Here is an 18,301-nt window from a genome sequence, read left to right as displayed (position 1 = left end):
TCATTAAGACCACATGTGGCTGCCTGGGAATTATGTAAAATGACTTGGGGATGACAGTCACATCAAACATACAGCAGCTGATGTTAGCATGACAACTACTCTGGAAGAGGAGTTTACTAAGGTAACAGGGTCCTTCAGAGACACAGAAACAAAAATGTATAGGGTGTGGGGGGAAATCTGCAGAAATAAAGGGCTAATAAAAGATAAATGCCACAGCCTGCAGAGAAGAAAGTGAAAAGAAGACCTTAGTTACTTAAATAATTAAGTATCTAATTATATTTTCAATAACTGAAAGGAAAACAAAAGCAAAGGCCATAGGGGGGGAAATAAAATAGAAAATACATTTAAAAACATGAAAGCATTCAAACTGTGTAATAAAAATGACAAAAGGAAAAATATTTCTGTTGTGACAATAAATATAAGTGGGTTAAAATAGAGAAAAGGTCTCAGACTGTCTAAACAAAATCTAATTGTACAGTAGAAGATAAACACCTAACACAAAATGACCCAGTTAACGTAAAAACAACAAGTTGAACAAAGGCATAATGGGAAAATGCAAATAAATTAGAAAACAGTTGTTGTAAAAATGTAAAAGTGTCAAAGTATAATTTAAACTGGAAAAAAATAAAAACCATTAAGTGAATTAAAATGTCATTTTCTAAATGTATGAGCTAATACACTAAAAAAGAGAAAATGATGAGGACTAAAAACAAAATTTGAAAACTTTAACTCATGTCTTAGACTCTGGCCAAACAAAAAATTAAAGATATAAGAATGTGCTTGTATCTTATGAATAATTGAGTAATATGAATACTAGTGAATATGAACAATAATGCATTTACTAAACATAGATTATGTAACCCAAAGATCAGATTACACACTAAAGACTAACTTCAATAAATCTCTCAAAGTACAAACTGTGTAGGTCTGGGCATATGTATTTTCTAAGTTTTCTAAGGCTAGAAATTAATGACAAAAGTTTAAAAATCATTACCTCCTTCAGATAATGCTAATGAAATAAGTCAAGCAGAGAAAGACAATTATCATATGGTTTCTCTCATCTATGGAACATAAGAACTAGGAAGATCGGTAGGAGAAGAAAAGGATAAAGAAAGAGGGGTAATCAGAAGGGGGAATGAAGCATGAGAGACTATGGACTATGAGAAACAAACTGAGGGCTTCAGGGGAGGGGGGTGGGGGAATGGGATAGACTGGTGATGGGTAGTGGGGAGGGCACGTATTGCATGGTGCACTGGGTGTTATATGCAATTAATAAATCATCGAACTTTACATCAAAAAATAAAACATAAAAATAAAAAATTTTAAAAATAAAAAACTGAATAAATTTTTAAAAAGTTTAAAAATCAATTTCTTAAAATTGAAATATTATATATTCCTTAAATATGTCATACCTTCCATAATAACTATGATTTCAAAGTATGTTTTGTATGTTAACAGAAGTCTGAAAATTAAAAGCCAAAAGGCAAGTTGAGAACAGTATCTGTAACATCTAGATCAGCTAAAAGATAAATAACCTGTTTTGTGTCAAGAATTCTGAAGAATCAACAAAATAAATTCTCCAAAAGAAAAGCTGGCAAGTGACTTCAACAGATAATTCACAAAAGATAAAGTAGGAGTGGTAATAATCTATGAATGCATCTTTTAAATGATACCAGGAAGATTATGGCAGATGAATATTTTCTTTGTACTTTCCTAGATCTTCCAAATTTTCTGCAAAAGAATGAGCTATTTTATATTTACAAAAAAATTAAATGCTTTAAGGTGCATTACATTTTTGTATCTCTCTTCATGCTGTATTATCACTATGTCATGTACCACAGCACAATTAATTCCACTATAGCCCCTATCAGCCTATCACACCATAATTTAACTGCTTGTTCCCAAATCATTTCATTCCCTAAACTCTAAACCCACTGGGAACAGGAACAGAGTCTTCATTCATTCATTCATTCATTCATTCATTCATTCATTCCTTCCTTCCTTCATTCAGCATTCAGTGAGACCCTCCTCTGTACCAAACACTGGGACATATGCTAGGGCTATCAAAGTGAATGAGATGATTAAGGTCCTAACTCTGATGAACTTCACATTCTAGCAAATGGAAATGGAAATTAAATAAATATAGAAAATTAAACTCATTTTGTGATTGGTATTATAAAGGAAATAAATAGAATATTGTGATTAACTAAGGGGAGGAGGGTCTACTTTACTTAAAGTGGTCAGGAGAGAACCCTATGGAGGTACTTAAGATGACATCAGAAGGATCAAAGTGGCCTTTCAAGAAAAATGTGGGGGCAAGGGCAAAGGCCATGAGGCAGGAAAGAGTTGGGGATGATCTGGGAACACAGGAATGAGACTGATGGGGCTGGGATACAATGAGTAAGCTAGAGAGGCACAAGGCAAGGCTGGAGCATTAGCTGGGGGGTCAGACAACGTGGAGTCTTACAAGACATAGCAGGGAGCCTGAATTTTCCTCTAAGTCACCGAAAGTTCTGAAGCCAGGACACAACATTATCTAATCTACATTCTACAAAGATCCTCCTGGCTGTGCTGTGGGAGAAGTGTAGTCATCCAATCAAAAGATAACGATGGCTCTAATGATGGTGGTGGAAAACAAAGACATTGATGGCTGGAGAGGTATTTTGAAGGTAGAGATGAAATAATTGCTGTTGGAGCAAGAGAGGAAAAGTGAAGGAAAGGGAAGACTCAGTGAGGACGCTTCAACTTGGGGCTTGACCTTGTAGGTTGATTCTGGTGTCATTTACTGAAATACAGAGGATGACATGATGAACGTGTGTGATGGGCACACAGGCAGGGTGACATCAGGATTTCGTTTTGGCCACGCTACACTTGAGATGCCAAGTAAACATCCTAACAGATATGTTGAGTGGGACCCTGGCATTCTGTTTCTGGAGCTCATGGGTGATTTACGACCAGAATTACAAATGTCATTTAAAGCTAAAGAACTAGATGAGGTCACCATGGAAGGCAGAGTAGGTAGTTCAGAGAAGAGAAGTAGGGCCCAAGTGCTAAAAGCACAATAGAGGATTTTCAGGGGGGACAGTAGAGATTGAAGCATGATTTTAGGGAGAGAGAAATGAATCAAGGAAATAGGATAACACACAAGGGGGGGTGAGGGAATCAATGAAACAAGCTTCTAGAAGGGGAGTCAACTGGGGTCAGGACTCTAGTGAGGGACTGGTATTGACCAGAAAGGACACCTCATCAACTGAGACTGAATAATAATAAAAATAATAAAAACAGAAATATAACCACAATAATAAAGGCTGGCAATGTTGACCACTTATTACATAGTCTTGATCCAGTCTCTGAAAAGCCCTAAAAGGTGGGGCCAGCTGTATTACCAAAGCTGAGAAGGGGAGCCAGAGGTAGACTGAGAACTGAGGCCCTGGGCTCCTGGCTCACAGTGCACAGCCACACCCATTACTGGGCTTCAGTGGAAAGCAGTCCAACTCTCATTTAACCAAAATACCTGGTTAAGCAGAATCCCGAATTTTTTTTTTCCAGTTAATCAAAGTACAACTTAAACTCTTCTAACACTTGGACTGTTTCTTGCATCATGACCCAGTGTCTAACCCACATGATAATTATTAACAAGTGTTCCATTAATGAATGCAAGGCTGGTCATGGGAGAATGGGCGATAGGAAAACACACATTTGTTCACTGTTCTCTGTGCCTTCCTCTGCAGAAATAACAATTCTAGAATGAGATAGAGAATGTTTCACTTATCAGAATTCCTTCTCAAGATTTTTTTTTTTTTTTGTAAAGCATCAGGCTAGGTGAGACTTGGGTTTCTCAAATATGGGAGAAAAATATTCCATAAGAAACAAGGGAAAGAATACTCTGGTTTTCCATTAAATGAGTTAATAACTGTAAAGGGTTTGCAATATACATGGTAAGATATTGATAAATATTACTATTATTACTGTTCTTAGTCTGGGGAGAGGGATAGGCAGTAAGAGGAGAAACCCCAGGGGACGGCACTAGGTCTGGGGAGAGGAAGAAGCTAATGGACCGCCCAACATAACTATCCCCTGTAGTCCCCACCTCAAGCTTCCAGTAAAGTTCTACACTCAACAGACTCTTTGAGAGGAGTCCGGACTGTCAGAAACTGGCACAGGCTGAGCTTTGGGTCTGCACGGAGCTACATGGAAATAAAGAGCCACATGTGCTTGCAAGAACCACGGGAGTTGGGAAAGGTGATGGGGAGTAAGTACAGAAGCAGAGAGAAAAAGACCATGGCAGCCCACTAAATCCTTGATGAAATCTCCAGACTCCTACGAAACTAGAATTAGGGTCCACAGGACATTTATACAACAGGGCAGGCTGGGGATACAGTTGAGAACGCAGCACCTCCCAAGACAGAAGTGGGGCAAGTCCTCCCCTCCATCACTGCCAGATCACTCAGAGCAAAATGCTCACAAAATGTGCAGGAGCCAAGAGGGTCCTGTCTTCAGGGTGCCACTCCAGAATTATAATTTTTCTTAATAAAAATCATGCAAGCTGCCATGAGATAAGACCCTCTCAATGCTGGGGAGTGAGGAATCAACAACACAGATACAAGACCGGATGTATCAGAAATGGGGCCAGAAGGGAAAGGAAAGGAAGAAGGTCCATGTTGGACCCTCTAAGGCCTCCCTGGACTCACCTGCTGAGGCAGGTCCCCTCCACACTGAACTCTCTCAATGAGGCTGGCGCTAAGGTGGGTCAAGAATTGTAGGGGCTACTTTAGTGCTGTTTACAGGGGGCAGGGAGGGCAGGGAGGGCAGGGCAGAGGGCGGGGAGAAGTAGGCCATGCCAACACTCAGGGATACTCCATGTCAGTGTATGGGGGTAGGGATGGGGCAGAAGGCCTAGGCTGGGAAACCCACCTGCTCTGCAGGACATTCTTCAATCCGAAGGCCACCACGTGGAGCTATGGTCAACAACACATGCCCCGGCCCCTAGAACCTTAGAGATCTCCTAGGGCTTGCATGGAAAAGCACAAATCTCTCCCCATGCATGAGCTGCTGGACGAAGCCAGGAACTAATGTCCCAGGAGAGGCTCAGAGATGAATTACCCTCAACCTCTCCAAAAAGCAGGTTGTGTGCATGTTGGGGGAAGGGATGGCTATGTCAGGACACGGTTTAAGGGAGCTGGCACTCTACCCTCACCTTTTGTAGTCCTTGAGCAGAGAATCTCTATAGCAGAAGTTTTAAGGGGCTGCACACATTTTCTCCAAAGTGAGAAAAACGTTGGCTCACCAGCACCCCTCTTAGGAAGATGACCACATATTTTCACGGAGAGGGATTGCTTGGGGTGAAATCAAGAGAGCCTCTCTCCCACCCCAGCCCCAGGAGGCATGAATAAAACGAGGAGGAGAGTTTGTGGCTCAGCAGAGAGGGGAGGTGAAAGAGAGGAGATGGGGGAGAATGTGAAGGGTGGAAGAGCGGCTCCCTCTGTGAGATGTACCCCCCTAAATTGTATGTGAAGCCACTAAGCCTCCCGAGTGCCAGATGCTAGCACCTGATCCCTGAGAAAGGGACTGGACCTCAAGTCCAGTTGAATCCAAGCCTGGCAGGCCAGGCCCTAGATCTCACGGGTCCACGTAGCAATCACAAGCTAAGTAAAAGGCAACTTCCCCCAGGCAGGCGCAGGAAACAGAGTAAGCAGGTGTCTACAAACCAGTAAAAAATCTTTTTTTTCTTTTCCTAAATCTTGGGACAGAACAGTTCAGAATCATTGAAAACATAAAACAGAGTTAATATCACTTGCAAAGGGGCCTAGATCTAAAGCACAGCTTAGGCAGTTATAATAAGCCCCTGATCTTCCGGGAGGAGCCAGGTGTGGGGCTACATGGCCAGGGGGACGTTCATCCCTGGCCCTGCAGAGACCCTGGCGCCACAGAGCCCCCTAATAGGAAAGATGAAATTTCCCTGTTTATTACAGAGCTAAAAGTCAATTTTGGAAGTATGAAATATGACTTTAATAAATGAATACATAAGCCATCAGGATTGGAGTCCCAGCACTGCTGAAAACGGAAACCGTATTTAGCCCACGGAATCGTCCGTACAGGACCAGAGCTCGGGGTCTGATGAATTTTCAAATCCGCTCTGCTCTTTGATGCTCCTGACAGTCCCCTCTTCTCTCCCCTGGAGGTACGTGTGAGTGGTGACTCTGGGAACAGGCACGTGTGCCTATGTGTGCCCCTCTGCATGTATGGCCACGGGACTACGCATTAGTGGCTGTGTGTGTGTGTGTGTGTGAGTGTGAGAGAGAGAGAGGCAGATTGAGAAAGAGAGAGAGGTCTCTGCTCTAATCTATTGCCTTCAGTACATGAGTGGCTTTCTCACCAGCAAGCTCAGAGCAGAGGATATAACATGGCATAATGCTGCAGAAGTGGCCAACAAGTGAGAAATCAGAAAATTCTCCCAGGTGAGGCTGTGCATCACAGGGATGACACAGAACTTAGAGAGCACGGCTCAACCACGGTGGGGATTTCTTCACAGGAGGCATTCTTCCCCCTTCCTCTTCTCCTGTTCCTCCTTCTGTTCCACCCCCCCTTCAACAGTNTCTGTTCCACGCCCCCTTCAACAGTCACTGAGCCCTGCCACAAGCCTGACACACTGCTTGATATATATGCTATCTCATTCAATCCACAGAAGAACCCTTCATTGTACCTATTTCCTTCTCCATTTTACAAATGAGAGAACTGACGCAGAATGATGACAGGATACATCCAACATTACACTGCTAGTGAGTGGAGGATTCTTATAATGTGCTTTTTTCCCCAAAAGCAGGAAACTGAGCTTGGTGCCAGGGGACCTAGGGAGGATTATGGGAACCTCAGTTTACCAATAATATGGCCTACTCTAGAACACAAGACATGTTGCTCTCCAACACAAGGAGTTACTACACAGGTAAATGAGAGGTAATATGCTTACCACAGAGCTGGGACAAAGGAGATGCCCAAGAAATGTCCTCTTTCCCCTCCATAGCCCATCAAAGAGCAGGGCCAACAGTGGCACTATCCCTCTCCTGGATCACTTTTCCCGCTCATTACACTTGCACTTGTGGTCCTATCCTATAATCCATTTGCATCAGGCCCTAGATAGGGGTTTTCTAATTGGAGCCCTGTGGCTTCACTGGGGGTATCCATGGACTTACAGACACACTTTCTACTCAGTCATACAGGGAGGCAGTCTTGGGATTAGGCATCCAGGTCCCGGTCCCAGCTTTTCCGATGATTTGCTGCATGCGCTTGGATTTCAGTATCTGTCTCTAGACCTTAGCTTTACTACCTACATCAAGGTTCAGCAAACTATGGCCTGGAGGTCAAATCTGGCCCCCCACTTGTTTTTATACATAAAGTTTTACTGGAACACAGCTTCATGCTTCCACTTATTGACATATTGTCCTATGGCTGCCTACACAGTCCATCTGTTGAACACAGTCCATAGATGTCGAACTGAAGGATATCTGAGAAGTTCCCAGCCACTAACCTTGGCAGCCTCAGGTCCATTTTGTCACCACAAAGCTCAGAGCAAACTCTAGAGAAATGTCTGTAAAATACATATCTGACTATGTCACTTTCTTACTTAAAACCTTTCAACAGGGGCGTCTGGGTGGCTCAGTTGGTTAAGCAACTGCCTTTGGCTCAGATCATGATCCCAGGGTCCTGGGATCGAGCCCCGCATCAGGCTCCCTGCTCAGAGGGGAACCTGCTTCTCCTTCTCCCTCCGCCACTTCCCCTGCTTGTGATTTCCTGCTCTCTATCAAAAAAATCAATAAAATCTTTAAAAATAAATAAATAAATAAAAAATAAATAAAACCTTTCAACAGCAGGCATGGCAGTAACTGCAAATAGGCAGAAAGGATTTATTGGGGTGATGAAAATGTTCTAAAACTGGCTGATGGTGATGATTGCACAACTTAGTAGAGTTACTAAAAATCACTGGATTGCACATTTAAATGGGTAAATTCTATGACATGTACCTAAATTCATAAAGTGGTTTTAAAAAAAGAAAAGCTTTCAAGAGTCCCAGGCCAAGTGGGCCTGAAACTGTGCCTGTCCAGGTGTGCTCTGGGGGCTGACAGCAGCCTGTGACCTGTGTGCTCTCAGCCCACAGTGAGAGAAGAAGGCCAAGTGGGAAAGGTGTTTAGAAGCTATTGCAACAATGTGGCGTTGCTGAGACATTTTTACTACAGTCATGAAAGTACTGGTCCACAGTGAGTTGAAAGGAAAAAACTGGTCTTTCACAACAGTCTGAGGGGCACTGCTCTAGACGAGGGATAACACTTCATCTCCTTGGCCTGGCATTCAAAGCCAGCCATGACCTATTCGCTTCTGCAAGCTTAGCCACTTGCTTATCTCCTTCGTGGCCTACCCTTAAACAAGTGAGAGTTTCCAAACTTTGCAAAACTCTCTCACTTGCTCCTCCAGCCCCCAGCATGCGCCATCCCTGACAAATCAAATGCCTTTTCCTTCCTTTTTCAGTAATTACTTATTCATCCTTCAAGACTTAGCTTAGCTGCCACCTCTGCCTAGAAGCCTTCCTAATTGCTTTCCCCCAAACACCCTCTTCCTTGGGAGTGATCTTTTGACTAGTTATCCCAGCTGTCAGAACCTCACATTTTTCATCCATAAAATAGGAATAATGATAGTACATCCTTCATCAGGTTGTTGTAAGCAATTACTTTATAAAAGGTTTCGATGCCTCTGTTCCTCCAGCCTCCTGGAGAGCCCGCTGTGTCCCACTGCACAGTAACTGCTTATTTATCACCATCTCCTCTTTCTGAGCATGATCTCCAGGGAGGCAGGGGCCATGCTGGACCGCCTCCTGTGCCTGCACGGCCTGGCTAGGAGAGGCTCAGTGAACACCAGGTGCAGAGTGAGTGAGTAAATGAAGTCCCTTCTTGACCCAACAAACTCTAGATAGGGCAAGACGTCTACAGATTCAAGGTCACTTTTTTAAAAAAGCAAACCATAGAACACCATACCTGGTAGAAATGTGGCCAGAAGGTGCTGATGGCAAGCTCTGCCTTCACCCAGCCCTCGGTGACGACCCCAGACACGTTCCAGACAGGGTTCCCCTGGGGCCCGCCGTTCACCTTCACATAGACATTCAAGGCTCCCGGGCTGGACCTGTCGCGGCTGGAGAAGTAGTAATGGAAATCGATACAGTGGGTGTCGTTCTCCTTCAGGGTTGGCAGGAGAAGGTGGGCCTTCTGGCCAGAGGCCCTCCCAGAGCTGTTCACCATCATGAAGGATCCTGGAGACCCACAAAGGGGACGGGAAGTAGAGACAAAGAAAGAGAAAGAAAATCCGTCTGATAATCAGTCATACCCATCAACATGGGGTCCGGAAATCAAGTCACTCTAGGAGGGCCTGATTGATACTGAGGAAGCCACATCCCCTCTCTCTTCTTCTGCAGCTGGGAGTTTTAAAACCTGCTCAACAAGGGAGTTTATTTATTTTTATTATGTTCAGTTAGCCACCGTATAGCACATCGCTAGTTTTTGATGTACTGTTCAATGATTCATTAGTTACGTAACAAGGCGATTTAAAAATGAAGAGATGGGGTGCGTGGGTAGCTCAGTCAGTTAAGTGTCCAACTCTTGATTTCTGCTCAGGTCATGATCTCAGGGTCCTGGGATCGAGCCCCATATTGAGCTCCATGCTCAGCATGGAGTCTGCTTGGGATTCTGTCTTCCCCTCTGCCCTTCCCCCCACTCACACTTTCTCTCTTTCTGTCAAATAAAATCTTTAAAAAAATCAAAATAAAAAATAAAAATTAAGAGACGGTAGGTAACATGTACTAATATTTCTACAAAGTAGACAAGTCTATAAACATTTACAGAAGCAGCACTTTATGCAGCAGGTCCTAAAGGAAACATGGAACAAAACCCCCGGAATACAGTTAACTGCAACCTCCAAGGTAAAATAGGACATATAACGCCACGCAAGCTCGGGCTGTCTCAATGGAAGCGGAACCTCTCCAATACAGGAGGTGCTGTTCCAACACATTCCACAAGGACCCTTGCATTCTGGCCAAGGAGTAATTGCAAACTGTCCGCTAAGGTTGCATTCAGCACAGGGAATAATTCTATGTATCACAGGAGCGCATATAAAAAGTAGAATATATTGAAGTAAGCAAGGAGGACTCCGAAGAAATGTGAGAACCAACTAGAAGATGTTCCATCTGGAATGGAGGGTAAATAATACTAAGCACTTAAGGAATACCAGTGTGATGCTAGGTGTCTTTTTAATGTGTTATTCAATTTAATCTTCAGAATGACCCTGGAAGGTAGAGGATTTTCATTTTATTTAAAGACTGAATGACTTGCCCTGGGCCACTCAGCCAGGAAGGGATGCAGGAAACGCAGATTCTCTCCAACTCAGCCATTACACTATTACTCTATAGCAAACGTGACTGCTGTTTTTCAAGCAGTAAGCAGGTTGCCTACCGACAGAAAGGAAGTGAGCCTCTCTGGAGCTGCTTTGGCAGAGTCGATGGTTGTTTCTAGTTCTTCAACCCTCCCTGGATCCGTCTCCTGGGCCTCCCAGAAGAGACAAAGGGCATGTTCCCATCCCTTGACTCTGGGCTGCACTTGCTTTGGTCAACAGGACATCAACACAACAAATCGAGCAGAGGCGTGAAACATGCATGCCTAGCTGGGCTTGCCCCTTTGCACTCCCACCACGTTTCATGAGGAGAATGTGCCCCAGGGAGCTGCTGCCCCTTTCAGCTTAGGATCAAGAACAGACAGGTGTGGTGGAGAATGGAGCTCAGCGAATGCTGAAGATCCCAGCCATCCCCACCGCGCAGCTCGGAGCACAGCCACGGGGGTCAACGATCCCAACTCCGATCTGCCCGTCCACAATCAATGCTCAGACCCACGAGTACGAGAATAAATGCTCACTGCTGTTCACCACACAGTTCCCTCTCCAATTTTGGGGCACCATTACTGTGGCAATCGCTAACTGATAAAGGTGCCCGAGAGTCAGGCCTAGGCAAGAAACAACAGGGGGTATATTTCCATTCAAAGGGCCTTCTAACAATGGCCCAGAGACACAGTGAGCTCCCTGCCACTACCGGTGGCTAAACAGAGCCTGGACAATGGAAGAGATGTCTAAGGCAATTCCACAGTCAACTATGAGGGCTGAACTCTGTGACTTAAAGCCCTATGATGCTAGGAAATAAATTGCATCATAAAACACAGTAGATAAACTCAGGGGATCCTGGGATGAATATTCCCACCTAGAAAAACACTATTGCTTTGAAATCTTATTTTAACCACTAAAATCTTCCATTCAGAATGAAACCTTAAGACTGCTTATCCTCAATCGAGATCAGACACTTCAGAAAGTAGCCTCATTTATTCATCCTAATACCCAGAAGACTAAAGCTGCTGGCTAATAAGTGCTGGGCAATCCTTTGCTCGTTGGATTTCTAAAGGGTACCAGGCATTCATAGCCCATCCTCCCTGGGTTCTGAATGAATTTAAAGACAGACACAGGAGTGGGCCATCTGGGTGGCTCAGTTGGTTAAGCATCCGGCTCCTGATTTTGGCTCAGGTCATGATCTCTCGGTTGTGGGACTGAACCTCGCATCGGGCTTTGGGCTCCGTGCTCAGTGCGGAATCTGCTTCAGAGTCTTTTCCCCAGTCCTGCCCTCTCCCTGTCTCTCCTTCTATCTCTCCCAAATAAACAAATAAAATCTTTAAAAAAAATAGACACATATGAGAGAGAGAGAGAGAGAGAGATTTCAAAACCCTCTATTTTATTATTCACAAAACTGGATTAGAGAAAGTACCTTGGACTTGAGGCCAAATTAGAGGATCCCTGCCTTTTCTTCCCTGCACCAGCACACACAGCAGCTAGATAGTCATGGATTCCCTCCTTATGACTCCGCCCAGATCCCTAGGGCCAGAGCTATCTTCCAGGGATGGCCACATAGGACCACTGGGTAGGCCCATCCCCAAAACAAGCCAACAAGCAGCAAAGGGAGGAAGAGAAACAGGAAGCTAGGCTCCCAGACTTTCGCCATCCCACCAGTCAGAAGACTCTCCACCTTCTAGGATAAGAGCCACGGATAGTGGCTTCCCCCCTCTCCTCCATGTTTCCAAGAGAGTCAAGTCTCCTTGTTTATGGCCTGGCAGTAACACAGGGTAAGTGGAAAGATGGCCCTTGTCAGGGGTATTACCTGTAATTATCACAACCTCCCCCATGAGGCAGCAAGGAAGGAACCACTGTGGGGGACACGGAGTACAGAAAGGAGACGGAGCTAGCACCCATGCCTGTTATCTGTTGGTCTACATTCCACAGGGTTCCACAGGCTTCCCAGGGACAGGTGAGTGACATCCCACAAGCCCCACGAAGCTTGGGTGACTTCCCCTGCTACAGAGGTGTGACACAGCTATGGGTAGAGAGGATAGCCTGAGAAGCAAGCAGCGCCTGGCTCTCTCCACTCAGAATCCCATGGTGCCCCCATGGGCATTCCAGCTCCTGTTCTCCCAGCAGTCCACACCGGGCCGCACAGAACCCTCAGCAGAGCCAGGAGGGTTTCCCTTCCACCAGCTCAGGCTCCTACTGCTTTTCCAGCTCCAGTTGTGAGGCAAGCTCATGTGAGGCAGCGCCACATAACCTAATATCCACTCACAGAAGTTTAGGGCTACTCTGTATCTTGCTACCCCAGTGGCTGCTGATAGAGGACGCTCCATCTCCCCGAAGACAGAGCTGGTGAAAGTGCTTGGCCCTCCATCTACCCTCCACTTGGAGAAACTGCTGGTTGATGAACAGACCTGTCCTCTTTGTTCCGGGCACATCACTGGATTACATTCCCTAGCCTCCTTTTAGAGGTGGGTGGGGTTATGCCAACTGCGTTCTAGCCAATGGGACCTGAGTATGAAAGTGTGCCACTTCCAGGCTTGGTTCATAAAAGTTACTTCCCTTTCCTCACCCCTACCCCCAATGCTCCACCTCCTCTCAAAGGATAGTCTTTGAACCAGCAGCATCAGCATCACCAGGGAGATGGTAAGAAATTCTGCATCTCAGGCCCCACTCCAGGCCTACTAAATCCAAATCTGCATTTTTTTCAAGATCGCCAGGTGATTTGTATGCACGTTAAGGTGTGAGAAGCACTGCTCCATTGTCTTTCCCATCCACCAGCCAGCTGAAAGCAGGGGATTCCAAGAGAAATGGAACACAATAAAAGGAGACTGGTTCCCTGAATGACCATGACCATGAGAAAAGGCCCCCCAACCCATTAGGAACACTCATTTTGGCTTTAAGTAAACAAGGAATAAGCTGTTATTGGGTTATTAAGCCATTGAAATTGTGAAGTTTATTTCCGCGGCTAGCATTATTGTTTTGGCACCCTCATAGAGCCCTTACTTCCTCCTGGTCCCTTTACTTAAGGGGATAAGATGAAAAACGATAGTTCCTAAGCAAAGCTGCAAGACATGCCAAATAGGGACATCACTAAGAGCAGTGTCCTAGTGTAAACAGAAGCAGAAAGAAAGAAGAAAAGGAAAACCATGCACTCTGAGCACGAATTCTTGAAAAAGCAAGAAATATCTTGGATATTCATTAAGATATTCTGTGTTCAGTGGGCCAGAGCTGGGCTGGGTCAAGGTCACAATACCACCACCCCCATGACCACCCTGGCCGCTCATGTCGATCTGGGTGACTTGATACGCATGCTGCAGCCTTTAGACCAGACAGAAAGGTATGTGTTTTGGTGCACAGCTCAGAGAAATAGACAAGATCATTGAAAAAAAAAAGGGGAGGGGGACAAAAAAATGATGCTTGCCCAACCCACCACTCCCAGCATAGCCTACCTGCAAAGGAGGAAAGGGAACAGGCCAGAAAGGTACAGCAAGAGGGAGTCCTGCTCAGGAAGGTCTTGGTGAAACTGGAGCAATAAGCAATGCTGTTCTGGAGTCCAAGTGACAGAAGGTGACAGGGTGAAAAGTTGGCACCAGCAGGTGGCACCCCCATCGGGAGGGAAGGGGTATTGCAGCACTGGGGAGAGGACTCAGCAGCAGGTGGGCTGAAGCTCTCCAAGGGCTTGTGGGAGTGGGCCTCCCTGACGAGTCCAGAAAGGGCTCCTTTCCAACATGAAACATCCAGCACAAGTGATCTTATTACTCATGACTGGGGAGAGCCTTCTGAGGACAGACAGAGGCCCAAGTCAAGCAGGTAGAGGCTCGGGGGACACAAGATTGAGATCTTGGTTTAGTGACCTATGCCTCCTGTAACTAATTACCATAAACTCAGTGGCTTAGAACACAAATTTATTCTTTTATGGTTCCAGAGATCAGAAGCCTCAAATGAAGATGTTGGTAGACCTTCCTTCATTCTAGAGGCTTCAGAAGATAATTGGTTTCCTTGTCTTGTCCAGCTATAGAGGCTGCCTACATGCCCTGGCTCCTGGCCCCTTCCTCCATCTCCAAACAACATCACTCTGACCTCAAGCTCCACCATCGCCTCTCCTGTTTCTGACTTTGACCCTCCTGCCTCCCTCCTAAAAGGACTCTTACACACTGGGTCAACCTAGTGAATCCAGAATAATCTCCCTATTGTAATATCCTTAACTGAATCACATCTGCAAACCCCTTTTGCCACATAAGGTAACTTGCAGAGGTTCTGGGGACGAGGACAGGGTCATCTTTGGAGAACCGTTATTCTATCATCAGACATTCACATTAACATGAACATGTATGGATTCCCAGGCCAGTGGACCAGAGATAAAAGGATGACAGGCCCATTCAGAGCCGGCTGGTGGACGCTTTCTAAGGGGCAGGTAGCCTGGGGGAATCTAAGTTCTCTTATGTGTGTGTAGAGGATTCCTTGCACCATCAGATCCTCTCATCACCAAAGTCTCAGAAGGAGAGCATGAGGTCAAAGTAAAAGGTGGGGTCATTTGGCTCTCAGTTTGGACAAAAAATGAAAAAGGTTTGGGGTTACAAGTGGGGGGGAGGTCCACCCTTCAGCAGTGCAAACTCATCGGGGCTGCTGGCCAGTGTGAACACCATGGTCACACACTGCTCCCCAGACACCACCCCCGCATGGTTACCCCCACCACATTAATCAGACTGACGACCTGGAGACACCCTCCCTGTGGTTTGGTCACCCCATATCTGAACTCCCTCCCTGCATTTGGGGAACTCCCCCACTTTGAAGCAGAGCCTCCCTTCCCCTACGGAAACAGAAAAGGCCCAATGCCCTCTTTCCCAGCCTGCTCTGCAGCTAAGATTCAGGCACACATTCTGGGTTCCACCAAGCAGGTGCACCTGACTCCAATTTCTGAACCAGAAGCCAGCGAGTCAGTAAGCCAGGGCTCGGGGTCCCAGACTGAGAGAGTCCAGTACAGAGGGCATAGAAGCACTAGAGGACGGTGCTTCTGAGTGGCAGAGGCAGCAACACCACAGTGGACCCAACAGGATCCAGCCTCATGCACCCAAAAAGACAGCTCTGGAGTAGAGCACAGACACGATCACATCACACAGAGAGGGGTGATGAACTCAGCCAGGAGGCTCAGGGCGTCTTCCAGGCATGGGCTACACAGAGCCGGGGTGTGAGGAATGCGAAGACGTGAAAGGTCCCCAGCCAGCGAGCACAGGATGAACCCCGAGAGTGGGATCTGCCTGGCGTTCCACCCTGCGTGCACCTGTACGAACTGCAGCTGCTAGCAATCCTCCACGTGCAGCGCTCAAAGTCCCCACGGCACGTGCTCACTGCCGACTGAATTAATGATGCCAATACCCCTGGCCTCACTGCACCTCCAGCCCAGAGCTCTTGAATGGCCCTCACTGTTAGCTGTGGTTTCTCAGGGATTGGCAGGTCCTGGCCAGTGTCTCTATGCTGAGGTTCACCCTCCAGGGACACACAACAGAACTGCTTTGGCCCCAAAGTCAATAAGGTTCAAGAGATGGTTCCTCCTGCAAACTTCCATGGTTTGTTTTCCCCTCCTCCATCAGGGTGCAGGCTCACCCAGCACCACTGCCCCCTGAATTCCACTCGGCTTCATCCTCTGTGACAGATTTTCCCCCCACTGTGGCCCTGCAGGCACTCCTTACAACAAGCCCCTTCCCGTCTGCAGGACACACCTGAGTATTCTCATATCCTAACCGCACATGACTCAGTTTTCTCTCTCCCAGCACCCCCCTCCCCCACTCCCAGGAATATCCTCAGTCATCTCAGTGTAGATCACTGGATGTGAAGAGATCTAGAAGGTTTGCAGCTTAAATCCCCACAGCAAGGTCTAGGTGAGCCTCTCCTCTTTCCCCGTCAGGATTCCATTCATGGATGTGTGCCTGGTGGTAACTGGGACAGCATTTCAAAGAGAGGGGACAGCACGTGCAAAGGCCCAGACACCGAAAGCCAGAACATTCAGCCACGCAAAGCATAGTGTCTTTGGGGAGAGTGGGATCTGTAGCGGCCCCCCGTCCCCCGCCCATATCCACCTTAGAGAGGTCTGGCCACATCCTCTGCAAAGGAAGGAAGCCGTACTCTGAGAGGAGCCCAGGCCTGCCGTTTTAGAGATTATTAAGGCGTGAGAGCCCTCATCTACCAGCAGCTCGGCGGGGCCCTCTTTGATCAACAGGTTGGCTTAATTAATATCATCCCGGGGCTGTCAGCTTCCTGGAGATCAAAAATAAGCCAGTCATTACACCAAGATCAGTCAGAAACAAGAAAGAGGAAGACTGTAAATATATTCTTTTCTCTTCTCCTTTTCCCCCCCAAAATCCACTGACATGATAAGGAACATAAAACAGCATTAGTATCCTCATAGTTGTTATACATTGCACCAAAAATTGTGGAATTAAACCAGGAAGTACTCTCTGGCTGGCCATAAATTTTGCATTTTTCCCCCTCCGTGCATAATAATGCCTTGATACGCACCCCGTTACTGGTGTGTCTGCAACATAGATCCCCTTTTTGGAGGCAAAACGCTTCTCCATAGCAGATGGTGGCTATTGTGTTTACACATGAGCACCTCAGGATTGCATTTCCTCACGTCGACAGTAAAAAGAAAGCCCTAATTGAGTTTTTAATGGCTTTGCACATTGTTCATTAAGATTACATGAGTGCGCTCAGGCAACTGGCAGCTGAGGGCCTGGAGCTCCGAGAGCTCAGAACTGTCCCTGCAGACAGGAGGCCCCTCCAGCTTCCAGTGCCAGCACCTACGTGAAGGGAGCGGATGGCAGCAGGGACCCGAATGCCGCCCCAAGCCAAGGCAGCTGTGATGGCGCGGAGCGAGCAAGGGCTGGCTGTGTAGCCGGGAGAGCTGGCTTTCAGTATCACTGCTGTTGTTTCTTAGTTGTGTGACTTTGAGCCAATCCATACACTGGGCCTCGGTGTTCTCATCTAGAAAATGGGATAATGAAACCTTACACATCAAACTTTTCCATTGACTGTTTTCAGGGAACCTTAAATGACAAACTGGACTTGACTCACTAAATGTTAATAAGAAATGGCCAGTAGCAGATGTCAGTGTGCCCAGTGCCATTGATGTTGAATGTTACTCATGTTTATTGAGAAGTTAGCATGGGCCAGGCACTGATCTCAGCATCTTTTAGCATCCCAGGGAGAGGGCACCATGCTATCCCTGTTTGAAAGCCAGGAACACTGAGGACGTGGGGGTCTTTTGCCTACACAGCCGTCATCCACTCCACGGTCAGCAGAGTAACAGCCGCCCGAAGATGTCCACATTCTGGCCCCCAGAACCTGGGAAGACGTGGCCTTAACACGGCAAAGGGGAATTAAAGTTGCAGGTGAAAGTAAGGATGCCAATCTGAGGACCCGAAGATGGGGTTGGCTTATTCTGCACAAGAGAGACAGAAAAGGCAGGATCAGAGAGGGATTTGAAGATGCTATGCTGCTGGCATGGAAGATAAAGGGAGGAGCCATGAGCCGAGAAATGCAGGAGGCCTCCAGGAACTTTGCAGAAAAAGCTAGAAAACAGATTGTCGCCCTAGGACCTCCAGGAACAACCACAGATCCAGACACCTTGCCCAGTGCAACCCATCTAGGATTTCTGACCTCCTGAACTCTACAATAAAAAATCTGTGTTACTTTTAGCCACTAAAGTTGTGATGACTTGTTATAGCAACAATAGGAAACTAATACACACTGCAGACTTCCCCGCTTCTGGGTTTCTGCTCTGCTGATGCTGTTCCTGAAACCCACACAGCCCAGCCCAGCCGTGGTCCTTCACTAAACTACTTAAATGCCACTTACTCTCAGTGACTTTCACTAATGCCCAGAGAAT

General features: G+C 46.4%; 1 protein-coding gene across 1 annotated transcript in view; it reads right to left on the bottom strand.

Moving 5' to 3' along the window:
* PTPRT (protein tyrosine phosphatase receptor type T) overlaps nt 1–18,301 on the bottom strand; it is an 813,408-nt gene that overhangs the window by 722,633 nt on the left and 72,474 nt on the right. The window contains exon 3 of the mRNA XM_034641590.1: nt 9,024–9,295. Within this exon, the coding sequence (XP_034497481.1) occupies nt 9,024–9,295 (272 nt within the window). The remainder of the gene's footprint in view (nt 1–9,023; nt 9,296–18,301) is intronic.

The sequence above is a fragment of the Ailuropoda melanoleuca genome, chromosome 13, assembly GCF_002007445.2.
Source record: "Ailuropoda melanoleuca isolate Jingjing chromosome 13, ASM200744v2, whole genome shotgun sequence".
Lineage (NCBI taxonomy): Eukaryota > Metazoa > Chordata > Mammalia > Carnivora > Ursidae > Ailuropoda > Ailuropoda melanoleuca.
The sequence above is the reverse complement of the archived record's forward strand: the minus strand, read 5'-3'. Positions and strand labels throughout refer to the sequence as shown.